This window comes from Equus przewalskii, chromosome 4 (genome assembly GCF_037783145.1).
Source record: "Equus przewalskii isolate Varuska chromosome 4, EquPr2, whole genome shotgun sequence".
NCBI lineage: Eukaryota > Metazoa > Chordata > Mammalia > Perissodactyla > Equidae > Equus > Equus przewalskii.
The window spans coordinates 46,773,343-46,788,659 of NC_091834.1; the positions used below are offsets into that span (position 1 = coordinate 46,773,343).

General features: G+C 35.0%; 1 protein-coding gene across 6 annotated transcripts in view; it reads right to left on the bottom strand.

The window, feature by feature from the left end:
- Positions 1-3,216: 3,216 nt before the first annotated feature.
- Positions 3,217-15,317, bottom strand: part of ETV1 (ETS variant transcription factor 1) — a 90,341-nt gene continuing 78,240 nt past the window's right edge. For all 6 annotated transcript variants that reach the window (XM_008529395.2, XM_008529393.2, XM_008529394.2 and 3 more), the window contains 2 exons: positions 10,871-10,972; positions 3,217-6,006 (listed from right to left, as the gene is read on the bottom strand). In XM_008529395.2, the coding sequence (XP_008527617.1) occupies positions 5,785-6,006; positions 10,871-10,972 (324 nt within the window). In that variant the 3' untranslated portion in view covers positions 3,217-5,784. The remainder of the gene's footprint in view (positions 6,007-10,870; positions 10,973-15,317) is intronic.

The window sequence follows — 15,317 nt, forward strand, 5'->3', positions numbered from 1 at the left end:
TCTGTCAATTACATTCACAATAAACTTTCTAAAGGACAAATAGTTTTACTGGCTATTCAGAAAATTAAAACATGTCTAACACACCATAGTCCCCTTTGCAACAATATGACATATTTTAAAATTCAAATTTCTTTATAAAATAGTTTTTGTGCTTTCAGTTTTATTTTCTACTTTAAAAGTCCACTTTTTGCTTCTTTTGAACCCCGTGACTTCAAATCTACTATGTTTTAAAAGTTTTCTGGGAAACCTGTTAGTTTCAGAAGTCATGTCCAATAGCGTGAATCACAGGGGCAGCGTTTACAACTTTCTGAAGAATTTAATCAGTATGTCTGTCTCTTTTGGAATCTCTTTCCCTTCTCCAATGGGAAAAGACAAAGTGGTACTTAATCATTTTGATTTCTAGATGCTTAAAGACTCAAAACAAAAATCATGGTTTGATGTTGCTGTTGTTTAAATAGTACTTGATTTTTCAGATTTTTCTGTAAAGACTATTCAAAAATGGTTAAAGAAATGTTTTAAATAAGGCTGTGTTTCAGCAAAATGTGATTCATTGCTACACACATCTTAAGTCACTAGAAATTTAAATCAAGAAAATAGCAAGGGCCAGGTTACATAGAAAAGTAGGGTTTATGAATCTGCGTGTGATCACACAACAGCTTGACACAATGACATTTTGGTTTTGCCATTAGCTTAAGCTTCTCTTCAAAGCCAATGATGGAGGCAGTAACATTTGTCATGCATGCACGCTGGCTGGCTGACACATGGGAGTCAGTGAAATAATGTAGATAGTTCCTTTCCCAAATCTTTTCCTGATATAGTTGCTGAAGGGATTATGTGAAATAAGGTAAATAATTTAATTTAAAGAGATTAGAACATGGAACTAGAAAAAGATTTATCAGGTGTCCTGGGACCCAAGTTACCAGAAAGAGAATACTTGGGAAGTGACAGAAGGAGTGCAAAGACATTCCTCAGTGCCTTGGTCACAAATTAAATGATTAAAATGATTCAGATGATTAGAAGCAAGTGAAAAATTTAGACATTTGTCAGTTTTAGATGTGCCACCTTCCAGAGTGATCACGACAGTCCAATATCTTCAGTTTCTGGGCTTTTATTTTTAGATTTAAATTTTGAGCATATTTAGTTTGCTATAGTCACATAAATTTCATAGCATGTTTTCTCATACCATAAGTATAATTTTAATACATCCAAGTGAATTAAAAATTTCTTCCCCGTAGAAACATAATTTTAGAATGGAAGTAAATAAGAATATTGAAGTCTATATGCAAAAAACTCCCACATACCCTTCCTTACATATGAGTCCATAAACTATAGCTATTCTATCTATGCTTTTAACTGAATATTCCAAAATCATCAATATTTCTATAAAGGCATCTACTACTCTAATCAAATTCTCTTCTTAAATTATATTTTTCCATAAACTGCTTTTTGAATAAATAAATCCTTCTAAACGAGTCTCACATTAAAAAAAAGTGAAGCCCTAAAAGTACTAGTTGAGTTCTGAGTAAATTGGGCCAAATTCTTCAGTATCATGTGCAACACCGATACCTTATGGAAACTTGGCTTTTATGCAATTCTTATCACAATTACTCAATATGTCCATTTGCCTTCTTTAATTTCTATTATTTTTTTACCCAAATTGTATGTTTTATTTTTTAACAACTCTATTTTTCGCCTTCCTCATGTCAAGCTACAACTGGAAAATAGCTTACTCATTTCTTATTTTTAAATTTTAGTTTTTCTCTTTTAAGATACCAAGTAAGAAACATTTAAATGGCCTTCTCCTTTGTAATGTTTTGTCATTATAAGCTCTGAAAATGCTGCCTGATAGACAAAGAGGCTCATTTTAGAAACTCCTATGATGTGAGCAAATGCTCTAACATTGGGTAATAGATTTATTTCCTTGTCATATAACGATAAGCTGATTCATATATTAGAATTGTTTTTTTGAGTAACAGACATATTTTATCTATTATTCTTACCTAATAAAATCACTTGCAGATGTTAAAGATCTCATAGTAGCAACTCGTACTAGCACCAAAAGAAATTTATTTAAAAAAATATAATCTGGCTCAAAGAGAATTCACTGTGCTACTACTCTGTAATTATCACACTTTATTTTTTTCTTGTTACATAAAGTTTACACGAGGGGGAATCAAATAATCTCAAAGCTTAATGTGATTACCAAATGCTTTAGTGGAATAGATAAACTTTAATATAGAATGCTTTCAGTACCATTTATGCAGTCAAGTGAGACTGAATCAATGGTGAACAAAACTATTCTTCAGTAATTTCTAATCCTAGCTCCATCAATAGAACTTTTTTGGCCACAGGTAAGTCAGTCAATATTTTCACTACATGGTATCTTCATCTGGATGATAGGCTGAATAACACCTCCCTCCCAAACCCAACCCTATATCCATGTCTTGATCCCAGGAACCTGTGAATGATACCTTATCTGGCAAAAGGGATTTCAAGGATATGATTAAGTTAAAGATCTTGAGATCGGGAGAATCCTGGGTTATCTGGGTGGACCCTAAATGTAATCAGAGGTGTCCTTATAAAAGGTAGGCACAGGGAGATTTGACTACAGTAGAGGAGAAAAGGATGTGACCAGAGAAGCAGAGATTGGAGTGATGAAGCCAGGAGCCAGAAGCCAAGAATGTCAGCAGCCTCTAAAAGTAGAAGCAGCTAGTATGTGATTCTCCCTTGCAACCTCCAGAAGGAACAAGCCTGACAGACACGTTGCTTTTAGCCCCTTTAAACTCATTTTAGACTTCAGATATCCAGAACTATGAGAGGATAAATTTCTGCTGCTTTAAGATATTAAATTTGTGGTAATTTGTTACAGCATCTATAGGAAAGTAATACAATCTATAAAGAAGTTCGATCAAATGATCGCCAAGATCCTTCCATGATTTGAGAAAACTGCTCTGCACTGTCAGCTTTGTGGATTTTTATCTCAAGCATTTTTTTAATAAGCATAACTTAAGAAAAATCATTTTTCATTAGTTATTTGGAATGTAACATTCTTTGTTGTAATTAGTCTGTTGGATATTAGCATGTCATCATCAAGAGGCAGCAAACAATAGGGAAGATATTTCTTTTAGTTTCTTTTACCAAGTTGAAGGAAAATGTTATTAATTGATTTCTATGTTTGAGTAGCCAATTCAATTAGAAATTCAAAACACAAGAATCTTGCAGAAATCAGCTGCCAGATTTATTAATCTATCTGAAAATAAAAACACAACCAAACAAAAGTATAATAAAAACAGAACTTTGAAAAAAAAAAAAACCAGATACATTTCCCAAAAGAGTTTATAAAGCGATGTTTTGAACCCTTCTATATTGGAAATATCTTTAATGTTGGCCAATTACTTACTTACTTCAGTGAGTCACTACCTTAAACAGCAAAATACATGGTTTGTCCTTAAATATATATAATTAACACCAGCTCTTCCTCTGATCCATTATGATAACTCACAGCCCAATTCTTCCTCACTAGTTCTGGCAAACTAGAACTAGGATTTTAAAAAGCAAAAAGAAAAAGGAGAAAAATAAAAACAGAAGGAAAAAAAAGGAAAAAATCCTTAATACAATTTTCATTTAGATCATATTTTCAAGACCCACTTTCAATTTCTCCAAATATGTCAATTCTCTTCCCAATAAAACTTTAGCTGAATATTTTAAAATCTGCTTTTACTCTAAGTGCTGTAAATGGCCTCATGAGCATAGTGGGGAAAAAAAAGTTCGGACTTTTAAGGCATATAGCCCATAATGGGCCTAATGATATATAATGCATATGTAGAACAATCATTGCAATCACAGGTTACACACATATGTTGAAGTTAGAATCCTTTTTTTGTAGGATTAAATGTGAATAGTATCGATTATGGTATGTGGGTTTCCCAATAACTGTTCAATTTAGCAACATGAACTGTGATCGGTGTTGTGTTGGAAAATGGGTTGCCAGAAAATCATTTTTCAACAATCTTTCCTGTGCTTGTCATGAAACGCCTTCATAGGTTGATTTTGGCTTTGTGTTTAGGATTTTTTTTACCAATTTTCTATACACTCCTAAAAAATCGTTGTTCCTCTGGGATATTGATGGACTGAACAAAATTCGTATTTCTTGTTTGAATCGTTTAGCAAGCTATTCAGAGTTACTGCAACACCATTTACTTATGGTCTTTTCAAGGTGAATGGAACAACACAGCCTGCTTCCAATATTTTCTCCAAATGCAAAACAAAAACAAACAAAAACCTTTGAAACTTTAAATCTTTAAGTTTTCTTTCAAACAATCCAATCACATTTACACGAGTGTCCAAAACAACGTGATAGATAATATCAGTGCCAGCACTATGTCATACAGCAACTTCCTCATATTCTTTGACAGTTTGTAAATAATTTTCCATTTCACCAAAAGTTACAAAAGTTTCCACAGTTTCCCTTAGCAAGCTGAAGCTTACTCTTCATTTGTCAATGTGCATAAAAGCTGCTTATAGCATAGCATGGCGTAAGCTATTTTTTAAGCAATAAATGGTTCGAGTCATCTATTTTGTCCTGAAATGCTATCTGTAGTTAACTGCATTGCTTATAAATGGTCATAGTAAATTCAGCATGAAAGAGAGTATTACAGAAAAGACAGCAGCAGAAGCATTAGCATTATCTAATATTTATATATGTTATCAACATAACACAGCAGTAAAAGGTTTAAATGCATATCAATGGGTACCATGTCTAAAAATTACTATAGTACCTATTTAGTGTATTGGATATTTTTCTTAAGGAGTGCTTGCTGCATCTAGGACAGCATAATATGTGATTTAGTACAGTTAATTCTTATTGATTAAATAATGTTTTTGTGTACTGAAGGAAGTAAAAGGAGACAGATATTTTTTGCTTCATTGTGATCCCAGATTTAACATTTAAATGAAGATCTCAAAGAACCATGACATATCATTATTTAAAAACTGAAATGGGCTTCAAAATATTTAAATGACAGTATGATTTGTATCTAAACAGCAAGGTGGCACCAGATACATGTAATGCTACTGGCCTGTGACTCAGTTTGGAGCCAGAGTCCAAAATTGTGCCCCTCATTTACAGTCATGGTGATTACTCAACTTCAGAGAGAATTACCCATTTTATGGTCATCCTCTGTGAGTCATATATAAAGCAAAACAAAACAAGAAACAGCAAATGCAATCTCTAAATACCTTTTTACAAGAGGTGCAAAAACAGTCATTTCTAACAATTAAACTGCCATTTACAGTAGATTTTTTTTGTACACCTTGCAGAGACTCAGAAATGATAGGGGAAAATGCCCAAGGCAATAGTCTCCAAGTGGATATTTACACAATGTGAATTAACTGTACCGTAGATACCCAGAGAAAAGAAACATTTTCTTATGTTGTTATGAAATCAAATCAACATGATATAGCTTCATCATAATTAAAACCTGTAGGACCCCATCCCAAGCCTAAGTAAAAAGTAATCCCCGACTCCCCCCACCCATTCACCCATTATCTTCCTGTTACACAGAATAGATGTTTAGATTACTCCCACCCACCCTCAAATAAAGTGCACAGTCCATGGCAGACCATAGAATAATGCAACAGGAAAAGCCCCCTTTTGCGTATTATTATTTAAAAATAAAATACAAACAACAAAAATCAAACAAAGATTGAAGAGAATTCAGAGATTCTCTGCATCTTGCAAAAAGAGGAAAAGCGCGAGGAGGCCCTGCTTGACTGTCACTTGCGTTAATACACATAGCCTTCATTGTAGGGGTGGGGGTTGCAGCAGCCCCCTTCTGGCATGTAGGCCATGCTCTCGTCAAAGTGAGACAGAGGCACCGTGTCCTCTTCGTTGATGTGACGCTCCATGTCTGTCTTCAGCAGTGGACGCTGATTATCTGGAAAGGCCATGGAGAAGAGTGCTTCTGGATCGCACACAAATTTGTAGACATATCTCTCTCCAGCCACCTGATGAAAACATGGAAGAGAAAAACTCATCCTTATGTATAGCTCTGGATGTTAACCAGACATACTGTGGTGATCACTTCGCAATATAGACAAATATCAAATCATTATGTTGTACACTTGAAACTAACATAATGCTATATGTCAATTATTCCTCAATTGAAAAAAAATCATCTTCACCATCCCCAGGGAAAAGAAAGAACAAAACCATGGTTTAATACACCAGAAAGGATGGATAACAGAAAAAAAAATAACCGAGTAGTAGAAGGTATACATAAAAGAAAAGAAAAAGTCCTTTGTGAAATAAACTATGGCTAATCGAGGGAAATGCAAAATGTTGACCTTGAATAATAATTACATTTATTCCAGATATAGCTAAAACGCTTAGCAGCTTGCTTGCTTTAATATGCATATTATTTGGAGGAAAATATCAATGATTCCATTAGGCATCTCACACTCAAATTTTTTCCCTCTGTTTTATGAGGTAATACTCACAAAATAAACTGGACCTTTACTTTTCTGAAACTGTAGAAAAACGAAACTTCCAAACCTTAAAAGGAAAATGCGTCATGTTCCTAATAAGGCTACACTAGTGATTGACTGATTCACAGGGTGAACTTATTCTTTTTTTTTCTTTTGCAGTGTGTATTCTCATGTAAAAAAAAAATAAGATGCATAGCCTTATTTAAATGAAGGATGGATCAAGAGGACAGGATTATCCTGGGTACATCACTTTAAAAAATGAAGGCAAGATGCATTAGACAGAAGTTAAGGATGTGTGTAAAGTGTCAAATGGAAGTAGAGGTGTAAAAAAGTGAAAGGAATTTAAAATACACAATGCATAGGGAGGAAATGAGAAAATGAAATGTGACAGCTGCCTGAAATAAACGAGAAGTAGCATAATTTATAGGGAATGACATGTCCCCAAACTTAAATTTTGAAGACTAATGCTTCTCTAGGAAATTATAAACAATTGAAGGAAACAAATATATGTGCCCCCCCACCACCACTAACAGACAATGCTGAGGTTCTCAAAACCCCCAAGGCAGGGGGGTGTGGGGGCAGACAATTCTTTGTGTTAACTTTGATAGTAACTCCGTGTGTATCTAGAGCTTAGAAATTTCAAAAAGGTGAAATTACTCAACACCTCTAGGTTCCTGTGTATCAAAAGGGCACAGCTAGTGGCTTTGTGATGTGGGGAGACAGTGAGTTCACAGTTTATAAACTATCTGTGTTATGTTTGGGAGAAAAGGAGCTAGCACCAAAGAATATTGCTGTTCTGGACTCAGAGAATTTAGAACATTTTTTGCCCTAGATTTTTACCCTGTAAGAGGAACCAATTTAGAGACTCCATATAATCGGAAAATTTTTAAGTTTGAAAACAGTCAAAATACTTAGTGTTTGTGAACTTGGACATGTTTCTTAAACGGCCCTCAGTTCCCCTTCTTTGTGAAATAGAGACAGAAACAGCTCCTTCGAAGCCTGTGGTAGATTCAGATGGAAGTCTCTAGTACGATGCATAGCAAACAGAAGAGCCTGGCATAAATTATTCATTTTAGTTCTTTACGAAAAGGAAATTAAGTTCATAAAGGTGAAATGGCGAAATTACCGTAAAAATAAAAATAAGCAATATCAGAAACATACCTGAGATACTAAATCCCAGTTTTTCTTTGTTCAAAGCATTTTGAGACAAAAATAAAATAAATGGCCTGCATACCTCAGAGCTTTTAATAACCTGCCTTGTTTTGTTTGGGGCTGCAGAGAAAGTATTTGCTTTAGGCTATTGGACCTTTGTTGTCCAACCTATTGCTATTGGTTATAATTAGAAGTGATTTGATAAATCATTGTGAGGAATTAAACTGTATAATATGCAATCAAGATGATGAAATCTCTTAAGGACTCTGCTTTGACTTGCTGCTTCCCTCTATTTTTCTTCTGAATAAACATTTTTAGGGCTACTACTATATTTATAGAGCTATGTTAAATACAACAGAGTTTAGAACAAGGGCTGATAACCAAACAAGGGAAAAGTGTCTTCCATTCTCAGTAACACAATTACAATACGGAAAACGCTGTGCATTAAGTATACCCAAACTGCAATGCTGAGATAGGTAAAATATGAATTTTGCAAGAGAGATGAATCAGAATTAAACAAGGCGGTATCTTTTGAACTATGCTTTGCAAGACTAGATATTTAAATTATGTGTTAACTTTTAAAATTTCAAAAGTAATACAGAAATACTGGAGGAAAGCTAAAAATTACAGATTAGGCCAAAAGAAATGAGCTATCATCATATCCTCCAGAAATAACCACTGTTAAAATATTGGTATCTATTTTCTAGGCATTTCTAAACTTTAAAGTAGAAGTATACACATGTACTAGCTATGAGGTATAATAAACATTACTCCATCATTTCTTACTTCTTTCACAAATCCTGAAATAATCAGGTGTCTTTCACATGTTTAGATCCAGTTGATTATTTTTATTTTATTTTCTAATCTTTCCATTTAATTTTCTTTTACATATACCATGTATACACATAGTTTTAAGTTTATGAACAAGTGTGGTCATATAAACATTTTTCCCCTACATGTTGAAATATATTAATTCTAAATCATAGTTTTTAAAGAAAGGACTGCATAATTTTCTTCTGAATGACTATACTAGAATTTACTTAAACATTAGAATGATATCTATGTTAAAATGTAATGAAGAGAAGAGAAGATATTTTAGAAAGAGAGAACAATATGAGTGAAGAAATCAGAGAGTCACAGGTATGTCAGAGCAGCAGGTCGAATTGCTCAACACGTGTGAGGAAGAAGAGCAAATATGCAAGGCTGTAAAAAGGCCTTGATTGTTGTGCTAGTTACAAGTAGATTTCAACTTTCACATGTTTCACCATTAAATGACCTGCCCTTTCTTACATTACACAGCAGCACCCCAAAAGGTCTGTCACATACAGCATTTTGCTGTCCTGTAGAAGCTGATAAATAAATAGCTACAAATAGTTTCCTTTGGCAATTACAGCCTAATAGGGGAAAATGTAAGGAGTAATGACATTTTTATCTGTATTTAAACATCCATGCCATTATTTGATTATTTGATAGCATCTCGCCTTACTGATTTATTAAAATAAGAGGTAAACAAACAGAATATGTAATAATTGGATAAATAAAGAAGAACACGGAAGTGGTGATAATAGTAATAAGAAGCTTAAGTTTGAACACCTTTGCAAATATTTAAGACCAGGCCTGACACATTGCAGATGTCCTATCAAACATTGTGCCTAGAAACTGAGGTGTGATTGGAGATCCTATAATACTTTCTGGCAGTCTGTTAATGCTCCTTTTAACAAGGGACTTAATGGTCAAGACACATAAGCCAAATATGCCTTGGCTTACACTGGCTTCAGGATATGAGATGCATTTGTTGAAGATTTTTATTGTGCCAGGTACAATGCGTGTCTCAAGCACATTATTTTATTTAATAGCCCCAACAACTTTAGGAGGTAAGAATACCACCATTTAGTAGGAGAAGAATCTGTTCGAAAAGGTGACCCAATGAGAAGCCAGCATGCAAACCTAAATCATGACTGCATTTTCTTTGACTGCTGTGCAATGCTGCCTGGGGGGACAGCTGAGCACCTGCTATGCCAGCCCACTGGATGTGCCGGAATTAGGCAGATGGTGAGGAAAATGAAAAGAACGGCATGTATTTGAAAGGATTTGGCTGCAAATGGGAGTAGTAGATGAGAAAATGGGAGGAATTACAAATGACTCCAGGGTTGAGATAGAGAAGGCAGGAGGAGCAGGTAATAAACCATTATACATTTTGAAGATGAGATTCAGGGAAATAGGAAGCAATTGAGAATCTAATTCAGCCTGTCTTTTAAAGATCTTGGTGGTTCTAACTTCTGAGATGGCAAACTCCAGAGCGTTGATTCCCTTGGTCTGGGAAACTCATTGATGCTGTTCCCCTCTGTTCTAGTAACTTTCATGTAGCAACTGGTAGCTTTTTCTTGGCCTAACCATAGTGACATAAAAATGTGCAGCAATCTGCAATATATAACTATGCTCAAGTCCCCCTAAATGCACAAAGGGTGCATAATAAAACCATAATGTTCACAAAGGATAAATCGTAAACTTAGTTCACAGTCAAGACAATTGGATTGAAGACACATGCAGGGCTGAGGATGTAATAATAACAAACATACAAATGTTTTGTCTTTATTCATTTATTCATTACCTTCTTCAAAATTTTTACATTTTCTGCTAAATGTAATTCATTTGTTTTAACTAACTCTTTTTTTAAAAAGCTACTTTCAAATATTAAGGGAAGCTCATTTGAAATAAAATATATTTACCTTCATTCTACCAACAAAATAAAATCAAATACTTATTTTTAATAAAATGTTTAGGATGTTAAGCTGTCAGGCAACGAAATCAGGCAAGGAAAAAAATGTTTCTCAGAATAAAAAAAAGAAATGTTCTGAATGTTTCAAGAATCAGAATCTATAAGCAAAAGTATTTTGAAATCATATAATTGTGGAGAATGTAGGAGAATATCAATGACTTCTGGATATACACATGCAATATTAGTACTGAAACAACATTTTTTACCAAACACAGCAAAGTGGGGACTTCCAGAAAGTCCACTGCTTTGTATATGGTAGTATTACACATTTGTCTATAATACCCATGAATTTATAAACAGAAAGGCATGTAATACCAAAACCAAGAGCTAAGCATATGTTAAAGTGAGTGAAAACCTTGCTTCAGCAATGCAATGATATGTGGCTTTTAAAGTGTGACATGCAGATTAATGTGCAATATTTCAATGAATTTTAATGCTGTATTAGCTGCTCACCTTTTGCATGATTCCTTTCTCATAATAATAGCGGAGTGAACGGCTAAGTTTATCATAGTTCATAGCTGGCCTGTTTTTCTGAATGCCCCAACGCCGGGCCACCTGCCACCAAAACAGAATTCCATAGTAGTAAGTATTAACTTATCAACATATTTCCTAAAAATTAGTTAATTAATTAATTACTTCCAAACCCTCCAAAACACATCCAAATCAAAGACGTAAGTAAAAAGAGGCAAAAGGTATCATGATCTGAATTTCCTCCATCCTGGTTTGCTTTTTAAACCAGGCATGCAGTGATCATTCTGAAACATCACAATAGAACTCTTTGTCACTATTGTTTTGGATACAAAATTAAATGGAAATAAGGGAATGTATTTACAATGGGAATGAACAGGCTGCAATTCACCAACATGAGGCAAGCTTCCCATTCTGAGATATGTTGTCAATTTTTCCTTCTTAGTTTTTCAGATAAAAACTATAGAGCAAGAGCAGTTTAGTGATCTCTTTGTAAAGGTATTTTTTGAGGTTATGCTAAACCAAAGAAAGATATTTTCCTTGATACTAAATAAAAGAGTGAAGAAGTGGTATAGTGTGCATAGCAGAGGAAACAGTGTACAAATTAATAATCTGAACTGCAAATAATTTTTATTGCCTGAAGCAGCATCAGAATAAAATTGTAGCCAATACTAAAGTGGGGAATTAAACATTCATTTAGAGAACAGTAATTGGATGCTAAAAATAAGAAGGAAGTGGAAAAGGTCACCGTGTACATGAGACCACATTCAAAAATCTGTAAAGCAGAATGTCCACTTTGTTGTTTAGTGAAAAATCTCAGAGCTTTTTGTAATGTGGTTGGAGGAGCAATTTATCTGGCAAAGAGAGAGTTCTTCAAGAGCTTTAAGAAATCTTCTTCCTCAATATATGTGTCTGCCCCACCTCACCAGCAAGCTGAGCTAGCTGAAGCATTATACAGAATAGTGTCAGCTGCTTTTGTTACCCAGCTAAAGTCACGTTCTCATTAATTTCCACTTTTTATTAGTCTGAGCAGAAACTGCAGCTCGCATGCATACCTAGCCAACCCCAAGAGAGTATTATCTAATAGGGTTAGTGTTTTCCTTCGTGTCCATGAAATTCCACATTTTTACTATGTCACATACACTAAAATAGAATGCTTTTCAGAGAGATCATTCTCTCTCCTCTTTATTAGCAATAATTTTTCTCCAGGGTTTGTTTTTTTCTTTTAAAAATACTGATCCTTGCTATTTTCTCTCTCACTAATTTGTATTCCCTGAATGAAGATACAACGTAATTTAGTCACATGCATCAGTATACTTTTTTAAGAGCAGAGAGATGTGACAAAACGGGGACATGACTATACATTCAAGCAGACAGTCACACTGACAGGTACATCTTAATTTTCCAAAGATAAACTTCATTTTAACGTAAATGTTTTGAGCAACAGTGAAATGGGAAGGTGGCAATAAGAAAGGAAAGTAATACCCTTCTAAATAAAACATCTTTTAAAAACCTAACAAGGGCTATCAGTCAATCTTTAATAGACACGATAACTGAGAAGCATGCAAACCTGGTGGGGCCGTGAAATAAATTATTAATATCTCTCTAAATGAAACAACAATTTCTGAATACTTTTTCATTTACAAATGAAATTGTTTTCTAGAAATTCAACAGGATGCACTTAGAAAGTAAAATATGTGCAACAAACTTTAAGACAACACAGTGGAAGACTTTGGGGAGAGAAAGATGATTTTTTTAATACTCTAAGCGGAGTTTGACTTTTATGATGCTAGTTAGTTCTCAGCATTCTGGTCTTAGCAGACATTTTGAAACAGTAAAATTTATTCTTCGAGCTGTCTCAATGTTACATTCATCACAAAGCTGAGGGAAATGGGACATACTAATACGCCTGTGAAACGCAGACAAGTCATGCAAGATGAATAAGTTCTAGCAATCTGCTGTATAACACTATGCCTGTAGTTAACAACACTGTCTTTACACTTAAAAATTTGATAGGAAGGTAGATCCCATGTTAAATGTTCTTACCACAACAACAACAAAAAGACTGACGCAAAATGAACAGATAACATAAATAATTTCCACCCACCAACTAAGAGAGTCCATTCAGCCCTCACATATCACCCACCAATCACCACCACATTCAGCACCACTAAAAGCCAATGCATCACTCTCAACACGGAGTGGGTGCAAGGTTGGAGATACTTTCAGTGACTTCCTTCTAACACTCCTTCAGATGAAAACTTCGGCTGTTAGGGAGGAGAGTGAGAAGATGATGGCACTACAGCATTCACCCACACTGTCAAATGAATGGAACAGGAAAATGTAATAGTTGAAGTATTGTTCACTTTATTTTTAAAAATCATGCTTGAATATGCAAGAGTAAACCTGGAAACCACAATCAGGGCCTGGCTCTCAGACTTCTTGGCAACTCTTCCAGCTCAACAAGTTTGAATACCATCAGAAGACTTCACTCTGAGTCCTATAGACGCTTTACTGTGCTAATAATTGTTTCCTGGAGCAATTCCCTAGGATCTAAGATTGATCTAACAATAACATCTCGTTATCTCAAATATCTTAAAAGAGAGATGTTAAATATTATGTGCTTGCTAAAGTTATCCAAACGCACTGAACAGATAATCAGCATGAGTGAAGTCTCACTCAATATTATTCTAAACTGCAAGATGAAATATAAAGAAATGGAATGCAGGAATAATTCCAACAAGGATGGCTTCGGAGCCACCTTTCACGAGCTGTGCTGACACAGATCCCCAGTCCCCAAAGAGCTCAGTGTAGTAGAAAGAAGAGGCTGAGGGTGGGCCACAAGGCTAAAGAAATTTCACAAACATTTTCCAAAGAAGAAACTTAAACATAAACAGCACAGTCATTGCCTGATGGAAGCAATTGCAACAGTCAGCAATGCAGCAATCAGAAATGAGACGTTTCATTTCAAGCAAAGGCCTTAGGAGACATTTAGTGCTTACTGCACAATTGCCATTGAGTTAGTTACTCTTTAGAAATGGTCTACTGATTCTGAATTACCCAGCCCTTTTTTCCTTTATGTGTCTGCTACAGAAAAGGTGTTTAAATGTTGGTTTGTTGTATGGAACAGATGTAATCATATTTCTTCTCTGCATTTAAAAAATCAAAGAAATTCAGAATCTGATAGAACTTAATGGTCATCTGGTCAAGTCTCCTATTCTACTTATTCAAACGTGATCATCATAAAAGTCAATAGTTGCTAGATAAGGAACTTAATCATTTGCGTAAGAATTTTTACTCTTCTGAATGGATCAATAATTACTAACATAATTCAGTAATTTCCCCTATCTTAACAAATGTATGACAAAAATAAAAAATTCTGTTTCTGCTTATTTTAATCACAGGTGGCAGGAGATAACTGTTTGATATAAATTCTTGTTGAATGTACTCAGTTCTCGCATGAACCAAGTCTTGCAGCGATTATTAACATCTTTCATGAGGTGAAGAGCACACATACCCAACATGTTAAAGGGCTTTCAAATTACTTTACATTACGTGTTTCTAGTCTCAATTTGTTAGTACTTCACATTTTTGTGGTTCTCTCACTTACATCATTTAAGTATATCTACATAAACATTTCCTTTGACAGGCAAGTTAAGTTTTAGACACGCTACAAAACTCAAACACCCAAGCATTCAGTCCACACTAGACAATGGATACTTTCAAATTCTGACACTGAGCCCTCTGTGTGTGTGTGTTTGGTGTGGGGCAAAAGAGATGCAAAGCTAACCCTCCAGTACAACTAGCGTATTGATACAACCTGGAGTGGATTTAACTGTGCTAACCAGCTCCTCTTATTTTGTACTTCTTTTTTTTTTTTTAAGATTGGCCCTGAGCTAACAACTGTTGCCAAGCTCTTTTCTTCTTCTTCTCCCCAAAGTCCCCCGGTACATAGTTGTATATTCCAGTTGTAGGTCCTTCTAGTCCTGCTATGTGGGATGCCACCTCAGCATGGCTTGATGAGGGGTGCCATGTCCATGCCCAGGATCCTAACCAGTGAAGCCTGGGCCACTGAAGCAGAGCATGTGATCTTAATCACTCTGCCAGAGGGCTGGCCCCTTGTACTTCTTTTAACACATATTTGAATCAGATAATCTCTTAAATCTTCATCAGTAATGTGCCCTTATCTTCTGGATATCAGATTAGGGCATGTTATCTGATTATGATAGAAAACATGGTTTCATAGGGCAGAAAATTTAAGAGGTATAGCCCCATCAGCTTAGGTTGTAAATGTCCATCTATACCAAATAATCACTTGAGTTTAAAAATAGCTGGATATCTTACTCAATTTTTTTACCTTCCTGAGGTGTTTAGATCCTACAGCCAATATGATCGGTCACAGGCATTTTAGCTAAAAATCTTCCATTGCTTT